Source organism: Echiichthys vipera, assembly GCF_963691815.1.
Source record: "Echiichthys vipera genome assembly, chromosome: 4".
Lineage (NCBI taxonomy): Eukaryota > Metazoa > Chordata > Actinopteri > Perciformes > Trachinidae > Echiichthys > Echiichthys vipera.
In genome coordinates, this window is record NC_139829.1 from 2766189 (window position 1) to 2780965 (window position 14777).

At 43.3% G+C, this 14777-nt stretch overlaps 1 protein-coding gene across 3 annotated transcripts in view; it reads left to right on the forward strand.

Moving 5' to 3' along the window:
- Positions 1-14777, forward strand: part of fam189a2 (family with sequence similarity 189 member A2) — a 50295-nt gene extending 35518 nt beyond the window's left edge. For all 3 annotated transcript variants that reach the window (XM_083911954.1, XM_083911953.1, XM_083911955.1), the window contains 4 exons: positions 1567-1636; positions 3397-3597; positions 9981-10321; positions 13497-14777. In XM_083911954.1, the coding sequence (XP_083768080.1) occupies positions 1567-1636; positions 3397-3597; positions 9981-10321; positions 13497-13808 (924 nt within the window). In that variant the 3' untranslated portion in view covers positions 13809-14777. The remainder of the gene's footprint in view (positions 1-1566; positions 1637-3396; positions 3598-9980; positions 10322-13496) is intronic.

Below are 14777 nucleotides of genomic sequence, written 5' to 3' on the forward strand. Positions count from 1 at the left end.
GGCTAAGGCACAAGATAAGAGCTGGCACCAGAATCCATTTTACAGGCTGCATGTTTGGCCACTAGACGGGAACCATCCTACGGGTTGAGTCCTGCCCTTATAGCTACCCTGAAGGCAGCTAGCGCTCCATCTACCAGGGTACTTTATGCTTACAGATGGAAAAAGATTTTCCCAGTGGTGTGCAGAGAGGGGCTGGAACCCAGCCTCTTGTGGGATGCAGGGGGTACGCTGCAATCCTTGTTGAAGAAGGGGCTGACAGAATCCACCTTAAGGGGCTTATAGCAGCATATCCGAGGACAAAAAGCTCCCAGCCCCTTATTAGACAATTTTTAAAGGGGGCTTCCGGCCCCCAAGGCCCCACTTGGTCCCCACATGGGATTTGCAAATCGTGTTGCAGCCTCGATTTGAGCCTTTGACCAGTATAGAGCTGGAGCTTCTTTCCCTCAAAACAGCTCTTCTCCTAGCCATGGCCTCTCCAAAATGGTTGTCTGAACTGCATGCCCTCTCTGTGCATCCATCTTGTTTGCAGTTAGAGGAAGAGGACTGAGCCATCTCCCTCCTGCCCAATCCAGCCTTCTTTCCCAAGGTGCTCCCCCGATCCTTCATGCTAAGACCCTTGGTTCTGGAGCCCTTCCATCCTCCACCACATGACTCAGCAGAGGCAGCCCAGTTGCACTTATTCTGCCTGGTCCAATCCCTGAGCGTGTACATTGCTTGGACAGACACAATTAGACAAACTGATCAGCTCTTTTTTCTGCCATGGGGGAGCAAGGTTGGGCTAACCTTGGTCTGCTGGATTGTCCAGGCCGTAGCTCTGGCCTGTGTGTGTGTGTGTGTGTGTGTGTGTGTGTGTGTGTGTGTGTGTGTGTGTGTGTGTGTGTGTGTGTGTGTGTGTGTGTGTGTGTGTGTGTGTGTGTGTGTGTGTGTGTGTGTGTGTGTGTGTGTGTGTGTGTGTGTGTGTGTGTGTGTGTGTGTGTGTGTGTGTGTGTGTGTGTGTGTGTGTGTGTGTGTGTGTGTGTGTGTGTGTGTGTGTGTGTGTGTGTGTGTGTGTGTGTGTGTGTGTGTGGTAGTAACCCATTTCAATAGGGGGGGATTGCTACCTCCTGGGCAGTCTTCAAGGGTGTTCCCTTTGAAGATGTTTGTGCAGCAGCCAGTTGGGCCTCTTCTGGGACCTTTGCACGGTTCTACAGGCTGAATGTTACTTTCTCAATAGCCTGTGCTGTCCTACAGGAAGGCCAGTAAGCATAAGTGCTCCCTGCCATGCTGGGTTTTTCACAGCAGACGGCCTTCATCATTTGATTTTTTTGTTGCCTCAACCTCAATCATTTTCTTAATAAATGCATTGAACTAGGGTTACCTTCTGTAACCTTCTATTATTATGAACTCAAACCTAGTTTGGCATTTCTGTGTTTCCGTTTCAATAAGCACACCTTTTAGTTTGTGACTAAAACATATTCTGTGTTCAGTATATTTGGAAACTCACGTCATGTTGTGAATTCTGGGTGTAACGATATATTTGAATTTGTCAATGAACTATAATTACCAATTGTTGTCTGTCTGTTGCAGGAGACAGAGATGGCTCTGACAGAGTTGACTATGAACACGACTACCTCTCCACCAGGAGCCTCTGTTCCAGGTAGGACAAATCTCTATGGACCAGGCAGGGCAGGCCTGATTCTAGGGGGGGTTCACAGCACAGAGACAACTGCTCTGTGAGTCTTTGTACTGCCCTCTGATTGGATGAAACTGTTGTGGTATTATACTATAAAGCTGCTCTGCTTGTGCTAGGCAGACTTTATCAAGACATATATTGCCATCTGCTGCATTACGTAGCTAACAGTGAAGGCAGGCCCACAGACACAACACAGCCCGTCTGTAAACAATGCTTTAAATCGATACAGACCAAGGATGGCACGACCAACCTGGGGAAACATCAAACTGACGGACATGTGTTTATTTTGTGACAGTGAACTTTTTTTCCCCATCAGAGTTGATCGAGGCAGTCAGGGCTAAAGCTAACTGTTTTACTGTCCGATGTGGTTCACACATCTCTGTATGTAAACAGTTCACACTGGAGACATTAACTTTACCAGAACATGCACTGGTCTTCACAAGTGCATGTATGGAATATGGAATATCTAAACATAATAATACCAGAGGGTGTGTTAACATGTCTGAATGTGTGGAAGGTTAAAGTATCAATCGGTATCCGTAGTTATTTAAAATCACAATCCCCGCAGTTTCCTAGCTTTCTGGCATCATTAACCACCAAAAGCTTTCTGCCCCAAGACTCTTGTGCATCGTTTTTGTTGCCGAGAATGGCGGTAGTGATTCTGTAGTTAGCGTTACTGGCCTGACGTTACCTCAGGCTCTGTTGGTCGTACTGGGGGGTGGCTGGGCTCTGTGCTGGGCTCTTTTGGCTTCAGCCAGCGAAGCATGGTCTGTATTTGAGCACCACAGCACAGTGACAGCAGAGAGTAATACAGTACGGTGACAGTTGCGTATCGTTGTCTCAGCTCGAGCGGCAGCAGTGCGAGAGCAGCGCGTGCGTCTCGCTGAACAACACAAACGCCAACGCGCCATGAAACTGAACAAAGCTCAGTCCTTTTTCCATTTATTCCACCAACCGCAAACCCGTTCTGGTTTGCAGAAAGTGTTGAAAACTTAAACAGAAAAATTAAGTCAGTGCTCACAAAACTCTCTTCGTCCCACATGAGCAATCAGTTCTGGTAATATAATCACAGCCTGTACATTTTCGTCGATAATGTATAATATATATTGTTGTTTATATTAGTAGGAAATGGTCTGACCAGAGAATTAATGCTTTGTTCTCTACTTTTGATCTCCAGTGTAGATCGTTAAAGAGAGTCTTACACGTGGTCAAAATCCAGTTGAGTAGAGAAAACATGAAAGTAGAATTAGGCTGTCCACTCCACGTCGGCAACAGCCAAGGCTGCAGTCATTACGTTGTCGGTCTGTACGTATGATTTTTGTGAGTCTTCACTACATATGTTAAGCCTGGACAGTTTGGGTGTAAACTGTAACTTGACTGGTCTGTAGTGGTACACAAACACAAGGTATTTTGCATGTAAGAAATAATCAGTTCCAGATAAAGTATGAACAGTGCCACTTTTTGTAGTGTGCAGTTATTTTTTCAGCTCCTCTGATGATTTTGGTTTATCGTCGTGTACTCATCATGTTCAGGATACTGATACCTTCAGCTGCTTGTGCCCTCATATGATTCCTTTCATACTTGTCATACCCAATGTAAATCAGTCTCCCTTATGTATGCGTATCAGACACCCATGTACTGTATTTTTATAAAAGTTTCTGTCATCTGTCATCAGACAATGCCGTTTTTTCTGATAACACGTGTGTCCATCTATCTGTATTCAGTCTTAGACAGAAGTCCCCAAATGGTATCGGCATCATCAGGTGTCCTCCCGCAAGCCAAGCCTCTGCTCCAGCCTCAACCTCCACCTCCTCCTTCTCCTCCTCAGCAGCAGCAGCAGTCCTCTTCGGCACAAACCCCCTGGAGGAAATCAAGGATCCACCGCTCCAACAGTGACCCAGTGTTGATGGACCCTGCTGCTAAAGGTTGGCTTTTTTGCTCAAATGGATCTCTGAAATTTTTTTCACACACACAACTGTGAAAAACAAATCCAGACAGCCATACCCTTTGGCATTACTTGTCAATGCCCTGGGTACACTTGGGCCCTGTCAGCAATGGCACGCTTGGAAAAGCACAAGTGATATCCTATATTTCTCAAATGAGAAGGGTTGAACAGGCTAGGCTGGTGGAAATTGCAGAGGAACCGTTAAAAACACGCTGGGACTTACTTCACCTCTCCATCCCCGTCCTTATATAAGAAACGGCTACTACTACATTCGGAAAACGGCCTCTTAATGACATGCGTAGTGGAGAGACAGCTGTGACAATCCAAACAAAACTTTTTTGAACAGGGAGATATGGCAGGGAGACTCCTGGTGCAGCAGGCCCGCGCAGCTAGTGCTTCCAGACTGAGTTCTAAAATTCAACTATCAGACGGTAGCCACACTTCTGATCCAATGATTATCAATACGTCTTTCTCTGATTTCTACAACACACTATATACTTCTGAATGCAGACCAATTACTGCAGCAATCCCTAATCCCTTAGACCGTTTAACATAGCCTCAGATTGATATGAATAACTCAAGGGAATTTGGTAGACCCATCTCTCTGTTGGAGGTGCATGAAGTGATCAGGTCTATGCAGAACAGGAAATCTCCTGGTCCGGATGGTTTCACAGTCGAGTTCTTTAAGGCGTACTCGATGCTATTAGCTCCCATCCTTGTGAGAATGTTCAATGACTCCTTTACTGAAGGCCGACTGCCAGCCACCTTGTATGAGGCATCTATTTCATTGCTCCTGAAGAACGACGGGGATTCTACCTTATGTGGCAGCTACAGACCGGTCTCCCTTTTAAACCTAGATTGTAAGATCCAATGAGCCAATCCCAGCTGACATTGGGCGTAAGGCGGGGTACACCCTGGACAGGATGCCAGTCTATCACAGGGCACATAGAGACAAACAGACAGACAACCATTCACACTCACATTCACACCTACAGGCAATTTAGAGCAATCAGTGAACCTTCCATCTGCATGTCTTGAGACTATGGCAGGAGGCCAGAGAACCTGGAGAAAACCCACGCAAACACAGGGAGAGCATGCAAACTTTTGTCCCGAAAAACATTTTGAATCTCAAATTTTTGCAAAAATCTTTTTTACATTTTGAGTTGTTACTTACTGATACTTACTGAAACACAATACATTATGTTGATAAAATAATATATTTATTTCCAGCCTATATTTGTTTAGCTTGTACCTCTATTATATTGTTTTCAATTGTTCGTTTGTTGATTGCACAAAAAGGAGTTGCACAATTTCGTGTATGCAATCCATTCTATTCTATTCAAGATGACAACCAACACCCTCAGTCACAGAACTTGTGGTCTATCTGACCTTCTGCCACTACTCCACCATTTAGTGACTGCATTTTGTGAGTTTAATTTGTCATTAGGACATTGTACCTGCAAGTTAAAGTATCAGGTGTTTTATAAACCAAAATAATGATAATACACAAAGATTTAGAGCTGGGTATCTCTGTAGCTAACAGACTACCATTAAAAGCAATTGGTAATAGCCCTGCTAATGTAAACTTTGACAGTCTACTTGTTGTGTTGATGGTGGATAACTTTGCTTTTACTGCCATAACAGTAGGAGTATGATAACCAACAATCTCGGTGTGGTGAGTATACAGATTAGTGAGTTATTACCGTGTTTCAACGGTATAATAGTGTACAACTGCTTACGTTAGCTAGCTAGCAGACCATGTTAATCTGCTTACCAGTTACGATTAGAGTCAAGACAAGATGAAAGTGGTGGAATATCTAAACATAATAATACCAGAGGGTGTGTTAACATGTCTGAATGTGTGGAAGGTTAAAGTATCGGTATCCGTAGTTATTTAAAATCACAATCCCCGCAGTTTCCTAGCTTTCTGGCATCGTTAACCACTAAAAGCTTTCTGCTGCGAGACTCCTGTGCATCGCTTTTGTTGCCGAGAATGGCGGTAGTGATTCTGTAGTTAGCGTTACTGGCCTGACGTTACCTCAGGCTCTGTGGGTCGTACTGGGGGGTGGCTGGGCTCTGTGCTGGGCTCTTTTGGCTTCAGCCAGCGAAGCATGATCTGTATTTGAGCACCACAGCACAGTGACAGCAGAGAGTAATACAGTACGGTGACAGTTGCGTATCGTTGTCTCAGCTCAAGCGGCAGCAGTTCGAGAGCAGCGTCTGCATCTCGCTGAACAACACAAACGCCAACGCGCCATGAAACTGAACAAAGCTCAGTCCTTTTTCCATTTATTCCACCAACCGCAAACCCGTTCTGGTTTGCAGAAAGTGTTGAAAACTTAAACAGAAAAATTAAGTCAGTACTCACAAAACTCTCTTCGTCCCAAGGTCGACCCAAGAGAGAATATTGATCGACGCAAAGGGACGTCGTTAATCTGAATCCCTGCAGTCCCCAATGCATCCCCTAAAATTGCATGGGAAAAGGATTTGGGGGTAGACATTACTGAGGTCCAGTGGAGGGGCATTTTAAAACTGGTCCACTCATCCTCGATTTGTGCCAGGCCTACACCCCCACGGCTTGTTTTGCCTTCTCACCAGCATCTTTCTCTTTAACAGTCTTTCTGTTGGGCCATTTAGGTTGAAGATTCTTCTCTAATGTGGGGAGTGTTGTTCTGATCTTTCTCCCCTTTAATAGTTCTGCTGGACTGACTCCTGTGGTGGCACAGGGGGCTGATCTGTAGCACACAAGGGCTATTACTGGGTCTTCTTGTAGGAGGCTTCTCTTCACAGTCTGTACTGCTCTCTCTGCATGACCATTTCCTTGAGGATGGTGAGGACTAGACGTGTTGTGCTTTAAGTTGAGCTGTCTTGTCAGCCCCTGAAATTCTGTGCTGGAGAATTGAGGACCATTGTCAATCACCACCTCATCCGGGATCCCAAACCTTGCAAAGGTTGCTTTAAGTCTCTGAATGACTTGAGCACTGGTAATGGATGACAGATGCAGCACCTCAAGGAACCGTGAGTAATAATCTGATATTTCTAGGTAGTTGTTTTTGTTGTTCTCACAGAGGTCAAGAGCTATTCCTTTACTTTTCCATGGACACTCAGGCAGAGGTGTAGAGATGAGTGGCTCTTTTTGTTGGGCCTGCTTTTGCTCTTGGCATGAGTGGCATGACATCACTGCGTTCTTGAGTTCTGTCTCTACACTTTGTTAGTCCCTGATGTCCATCATGTATTTTCTGTTGGATGTTGGATGTCCGCTCTCTGTGACAGTGGAATAACGACCCTGCTTTCAGATTTTTGGACTGGGGGGGAGTGATTTTTGTGTAATTTGGGCTTTAACTAGCAGTTAGTAGGTAGTTACTTTCGTAATAGTCTATGTGCCAATAGTTTGCACTAAAAAGCCATTGGAGAATTATATTTGAAATCATGGATAAACATTAATGAACATTGTTAAACAAAGGCCGGATCAAAACATAGTCATATTTGATGAAATTTGTTATTTGTCTGGGTGCCAGTCACCCACAAAAACTTCCCGCCTTATGCAAAATATGTTTTATTTAAACATTTGTGTATGAACTCAGACGTGTAAACAACAGCATATTTACATGAATAAAAATAGGCATTCATACTGTAAATTAAATTCACATTTTAGATGACAAAAGTAGTACTATTTGGAATTCCCTATAGAGTAGCCAAACAGATCTACTGTCATCAGGAATTCCCTGCAGGCCAGGAGGATAATGTTAACTTAACTTAATTTAATGTTTTTAAATCTTACACATTAAATCTATTAACCTACAGCCTAAAAAGACATTTATTTTACATTTAGCCTACTTCAGGTAAGAAGTATTATTAATGTCAGACTAGCTACTCAACATTACAAAACTATTAGCTGCCACATCTGTGAGAGTCAGGTGTAGGATAGCCTACTTACATTCTTTGTTTTTTGAAAAAAAGCTCTGATTGTTTTTTGTTTCTTTATTTTGTTTCTTCATTGTATTGTAATCACCCGCTTATGTTGTGTTCAATTTACACTGAAAGTCGGAACTTGGATCTCGGACCAACGTAACCCCCAAAGTTGAGTGCTCCCTGCGCTTCCCATCCTCCCAAACGTACAACAAAACATGTAACTACCGTTTACGTAAGAAGCAGATAGCATGGATTCAATGAGATTAATCCGACTTTCAGAGTTGGAGATCAGACTGCCCGAGCAGAACCGGGGGGTTCTGATTAATATCCTGACTTGGAGCTCGGAAATTCCCTGAACTTGAATGCACCTTTAGTCGTAGCACACAAACGCTGTCTCAATGCGCTCTGCAATGTAAATTAGTCCAACTAACGGAACATTAATCCTCTGTTTCACCGGTGATGTTTGTCTCCTTATTTAGGGACATTGGGGGGGCACTATAGATCTAAGGGGGTCATGTCCCCCCCGTCCCTAGTGCCATCTGAGCGCATGTCTGCTTCCACGTATGAGCAAACCATCAGCCTCTGAAAGCTCATTTTTCACCTTCATGTATGCTCTGACGTTTGGTGGTACATTTCCCTGTATTCTGGCCATCCGCTTCTTATGAATTTGAGGACAGACTGCAGCTCACTGTTAGCTGCAGTGGCCATTTTGAGGCTTACCGTCCTGCTTGGAGATGCTGGGATGCCTTGTACCACCGAAGCTACATAACACTCCACCTCGCTATGTGTGTCAGTCTCTTCTTTTGTGTAAGTTTGTGGGCTTCGGGACAAGGAATCAGCGACAAGGTTTTTCCTGGCACATATACAGCAACTGGTTTGTGCCGCATTAGAAGGAACTGACATCTCAAGGGAACATTATCTGTGGCTGTTGATGAGCGGCACCAATGGCTTATGATCAGCCTCAAGCCTGAATTCATCTAGGCCACACAGATACTTATCAAACTTTTCACAAGCCCACACGCCAGCCAGACACACCTCTATCTGGGCATAGCATGTTTCAGCTTCTGAGAGACGTCTGGAGCAGTAGGCTACTCGCTTCCACTCTTCTCCGTGGAGCTGAAGCAGCACAGCTCCTATTCTGTAACTGCTGGTGTCTGCAAATACAGATGTAGGCCTTGTGGCGACATAAAATGAATGAACAGGTGCTTTAGTCAGTATTCTTTTCATGTCTTCAAAAGCTGACTGCTGCGAGTGTCCCCAGGTCCAGATTTTCTTGCTCTTTGGCAGCTCATACAAAAGATGTCCCACCGCTTGAAGGACTGGGACGAACCTCCCCAGGTAATTCACCATGCCGAGGACTCTTTTTAGCTCCTGCACCTATTAAGGCGGTGACAGCTGGTGTTTGGCCTCCACTTTGTCAGGGTCCAGCCTGACCCCTGACTGGTCAATGAGATGACCCAGGAAGCGTAGCTGGCTCTACCTAAGGGAGAATTTCTCCTTGTTGAGTTTATCATCATTACGATTTTTCTGAATGTGACCGCAATCTGAACAGCCAGGTCGCATTTAATGTGACTTTGACATCATTCTGACCCACGCTGCACTGCAAAGTGTGCCACAGAGGAGCCAGGAACAGAATCACAACAAACCTGGAGGGCAGCAGTGAAGCAAGCGGCCGGGGGCTCACGCACTGCCATGTTCTCTTCCATAAACACTGTTGTGGCGTGATGTCATCAACGATCAGCTGCGCATGCGGGTCACTTCAGGAGCGTGAGCTGTTCACACAGCAATTCGTAGACATTTAAAGATGTAATGTGAACAGACACACAAAAAAATCAGATTTGAGCAATAAATTGGTATTTCTCAAAATAACAGCAAACCTCTGCAGCAGCATGAGAAGAGTCGCTACACAGAAAACAAAGCACCAACAACGTAGTTAGTGAACCCAAAGATAATTAAAAGAGTGTTTTAAAGACTTACGTACTGGCCCCTGTACCAGCTCCTCTCATAGTAAAGCCCATCCAAGTGGTTTACCAAAGTCAATCCAAAAGGAAGGAGCCTATTGGTGCTTTGATTTCTGTGTAGGGAATCTTCTCATACTACTGCAGAGGTTTGGTTTTATTTTAAGCAGTATTAGTGGTTAAAAAAGACGTTTGAATGTGTTCACCTTACTGCCCCGAGTTCCTTAGTGTTAGCCGCATTCGGCTGTTAGCGACTGACTCTCACTCTTGTGTATTTGCCGAAAAAGACCCTGGGATGATTTTATGCCGAAATTTCAGAATGTAGTAGTGCGGATGTAGCCTACGAATCCCTCAAGTTTTTTTCTTTTGGTAACCAACAACGTTTGTAGGATAGCACTAAAGCTTTGCTACACACTTCAAGCGATGTTTGCAATGGATACAGGAATATTTGGAGAACCTGAACCATCTTCTTTCCCTCTGATGTCTTCTTTAGTGCTAAGCAGCAGTGACGCTCCCCTCGCTCCATCTCCTCAGACCACAGATTCCTCCACCCAGACCTCCCAGCCCACACTGGCTGCCTACACCCAGGGCCAGGTCACACTGCGACGGGGTAACAACAACAGTATGGCGCCCCGCCGGCCCCGGCCATCCTCCATGGTGGACTACCAGAGCTACCGACACACGCAGCAGCTGGTCAGGAAAATCCTGGAGCAGCCAGCTGCCCAGGGCCTGGCCCCCGAGGTCCAGGAGCTGGTGGACAGCATACGAAATGTCCTGCAGTCAGATCAGGAGCACATGGAGGAGGCTGTACGCTGTGCCAGTTACATAGAACAGGTAGGAGTTCAGACCGAAACATTTCTCAAACTAAAGATACAAACATTTGATGCAAAAGTGTTAGGGAGTTCACATTTGAGAATGGGTAGAGTACAAAAAAATATGCTTGGTAATGGTAAGCTGAAAGGAAGAGGCAGGCATTATTTTTTATTAGGGATGATAAGTATTTACTTGATTAAAACAAATGAATTGCGTTTTGAACCCGTAATCCTCGCCAGTCCACGTTAGGGCGCTCTTGGCGCAACAACTAGACAAACGAGAAACGGTACACTGGCAGGATGAAGTGCAGTGGGGGACCACTTTAAGACGTGAGCTCCCGCTGTTTCCTTAACATCAGGCTACAAGTTGTAGTCACAGTGTTGCACCTGAAGCCTCCGGAGAGACGTTGTGTGCTGTCTGTCGGCAGCTCCTGACCAGTGACAGCAGAAATGTTCATTTCTTCATTTTCAACCGCTTATCCCGGTTAGCCCGCGGGGGGCTGGAGCCGATCCCAGCTGAAATGTACTAAACCAAAATAGTTTTCATGTCGGCTCCACAGGAAGAAATCAACAGTGTTTCACTGATTCATTGACTTTGTTTCTTCGCCCAGCGCAGCGAGTGAGACAGCAGGTGACACCCAGACTGAACTGATCAGTCAATGTTGATATGGTTCTCCGTGAGTACCAAGTACAATGCAAAGACACCTGCAGCACCACCACAGCTCTCTGCTAAAATCAACCCCCTGTAAAGAAAATACTGAAACTTTAAGCTTAAAGTTTATTGTTAAAATCTTGTTGCGTCTCGTTCTCGTGGACTCTGAGTAAATGGTATATTTGATTAATATTGTACTGTCATGACAGAGATGGTGCTGTCGGTTTACCTTTTACCTTGCATCTTCAAAAGAGCACAATAAAAATGTGACACTGAATTTAAAACAGAACATTGTAATTTCTGCATCTATTATTGATTTACGGTGTGTGTGCCCCTAAAAGTTCTGGTTGTGGCCCTAAACTTTTCAGTTGGGGGGCCACAGTGCTCCCTAGTGAAAAAAGTGAGTCTGGAGCCCTGATTGTATTCTTCTACTCAGGAATGATTTTTTTTATGCTGCAGCTATTAATGTTTCCAATCCAGATGACAGAATGCCCAATTTATTTTCAAGTAGCCTGTGTAATATTTTGATATTTTCTATTCAGAATATGTTTGATATGCTTCCAAAATGTTATCCCCTGCCCTCGAGTGAGTGATTAAGGAAAATTAATTGCACTTTTTCTCCATGTTACGTACAGACCTTTCCAAAGTTGTAAACATAAACATTCTAAATCTGTCCAAGTTTGATTCCTGTTGCAGTGAATTTGAACAACATCAGCTGACAGGAAGTTAACAAGGACCAAGTCTGTCGCCTAGTAATGGAATTCCATTAAAAAAGTCTATACAGTTAACCTATTCAGAGGGAAATTCGGCTTTTCAGAAGAATTGGTTTCTACTGAAGATGTAAATCACAATTTACTCTTTCATTTCAAAAATGACTCAGTCATTTCCTAAAAATTCTGGTCACTGTAGTTTTTATCGAACAAACAGGAGGAAATTTGCATTTGTTGGGAACAATTTCAGCAGTGGATTAATCCACATTTCTCCATGTATACAGCCAATACAGTTGGCGGGTGTAGTTCACTAGAAAGAAAGCAGCTGCAACATTAACCTGCTCACAACAGGTCTGTATTGTCTTGAGTAACTGGGTCATGAGATCTGGAGACATTGCTCTTTTGTTTTTCAAATGTATTTTTTTGACACTTTGAGCACCACAGTCTAGTTCCATTATATTGAAGAGAAGACAGATATCTCCAACACTGGTCAAATCACATCAAAACTATCTAGATTAATAAATAGCACTTCAAGTTAAAGGGAAAATATGTAGTTTGGATTTTTTTTTTTATAATTATTTTTCTGGCAGTTTTTCCAGCCTTTTATTATATAGGACAGACAGGAAATGGGGTGAGAGAGAGAGGGGGAGACATGCAGCAAAGGGCCGCAAGTCGGAGTCAAACCCACAGCGGCTGCCTCGAGGACCTTCAGCCTCTTTACATGGGGCGGCTGCTCTAACCACTGTGCTACCGGCCGCCCCTTAGTTTTGATTTTGAGGTGAACTGTTCACTTGTCAAAATCATTTATTTGTCGTAGAGATTTCAAACCAGTTATAAAAGAATAATATGAAATACTCCTGTAATAACTCTCCATCAACCTCACAACCTCACAACATCACGTTTAGTTTTACGGATTATCTCCCTTGTAGCTTTTTCAGAGCTGTACTGCTTTTCCCTTCACCATTACCATATACTGTATAGGCAAAATGCAGCCTATTGGCTAAGAGTGAGTAGACCTTCTAAAAATGCACACTGAAGTTAAATCTTACAAGTGTTGATTTTTATCAAAATCATTTTGTCTTTTTCTTTGACCCTCCTCCCAAGACATCTAGTAATAGTTAAAAAATACTTTCAAATTGAAGATCGGATAGAACTGATGTCCTGACATCACACAGTATTTACTCAGCATTCCAAGTCATCATAGGTTGTCACCACCAGTTTCATCACTTACTTTGTAGATCCAATTTAGAGAACAAATTGTAAATACTTGATTTATTCTGAAATAGTGTTATTTTTTTAATAGAATATCCTCTGTCTATACCTCTGCTGTACTAGCATGCTTTTTAAACAACCAAGGCACTTCAACAAAAAACTTTTTTTAGTGAAAAAAAACAGTGATCAAACTTAGAGATCAGTACCCACTGTGTCGGAAGAGAAGATTTCAACAATGTTTTCTTCCATAAGATTCAAAAATAAACAGGAAGTGAACACATTACTTTGTTGACAAGGAATTTCCAGAGATTCTCTATGGGGTTTAGATCTGGACTCTGGGCATTTCATTGTTTCAATATTCTTAGCTTCAAGGAACTGCTTCACCTGTTTTACAGTGTGACAGCACTGTACAGCATTGCCTTCTATGAAAATTGCAGCTGATTGGGAGACAGTTGCAGTGATATTGCAGTTATTTAGTTACTCTTATATAGCCTTCCCTCACTGATTATAAATGGGGTGGACAAAATAACAGCAACATCTGTCATTATAATATGTGTATATGATATGTTTGTTTGGTCTGTATCTTGAGGTGTCATGAACAATGGTTTCATGTTTGCTTTCAGGTGTTCACCGACACAGAGCTGGGTCACAGTCAGGCTGAACCTCCCCAGCAGCCAGCTGGCAGTCACTCCCGGACTTTCCCTCACCCCCCAAGGAGAAGGCCTGACCTGCTGCACCTGCAGAGCTGTGGGGACCTCAGCTCCTTCACCTGTGCTGCCCTCGAGTCTCTGGAACGTCGAGGGAACAGTCGTAAAGTGGGGTCAAGGGCGGACTCTAGAGGGAGTTCAAGGGCAGGGTCAAGGACAGGGTCCCGTCTGGATCACCCTGAACGCCCTCACAGTCTGATCGGAGTCTTTAGAGAGACGGTGCTTTGAGGGAAAACCAGTTGTATTCACATATGTTGGATGGCAACACACCTGGATGCTGTAAACCGCGAGAGGAAACTATTGTAATCAAACCACTGAGGAGCATCTGTGAATGTGCAGATAAGTGTTTATGACTACAGTGTTTTTTGCTGTTTTCGTGACAATTTATTTGTGAAATATCAAAAATATTAGCAGCTTGTATTGAAACTTTACCCATTATTCAAAATGTTTCATGCTGTCAGATTTTAACATTGTGATAACTTTGCATTTCTTCCAGTCAACTCAATACACCTATACATGACAGCAATTAAAATACAAGTATAATGGTGTTATTTATTTGTCACATGAATTGACTTGTTTTTTATTAGATATTGATAAAACAGTTTCATTAATTTCTTTATAATTCCCAACCAGTTCCTTGGAAAGACATTTGATTCTAAATAAAGAGTAAATAGGAAAGTATTAGGAAAGAAAAGTAAATATTCTTTCATTATCCATTTATTGTTTTCCCATATTTATAATTTTATGCTTGTATTGACAGATGCCATTGTTTTTTCCATGTTAAACTGACCTGCTGTGCACTGACTAAAATAAATATTTAGTTACAGTAGCATTAATTAGATTTAAAGTGCACCTTTTTACCATTGTACACAAAATTAGCACCAAATTCTACATTTTTTTCCCAGGAAACTTCAGGGAATTGATTTTAAAATGACAAACCATTTAATTAAGTGTTCCCAATCTCAGCCCACCAGGGTAGCCGCCCTGCCAGTTAACAAGCAATGGAGCTTGATTGTGGAAGTTACACATTTATCCAGCCTCTGCAAGGGGATCATGGCACTTCCAAAGGAGTGAATGGACTCTTGTCTAAAATGTGAGTGTTTTAAACATTTGAAGGTATGGGCGCACATCATGCAAATGTAGTGATGACAAAGACTCCCTTGTTTACAATGACTGTTCCCTGTCCCTGTTAAATAA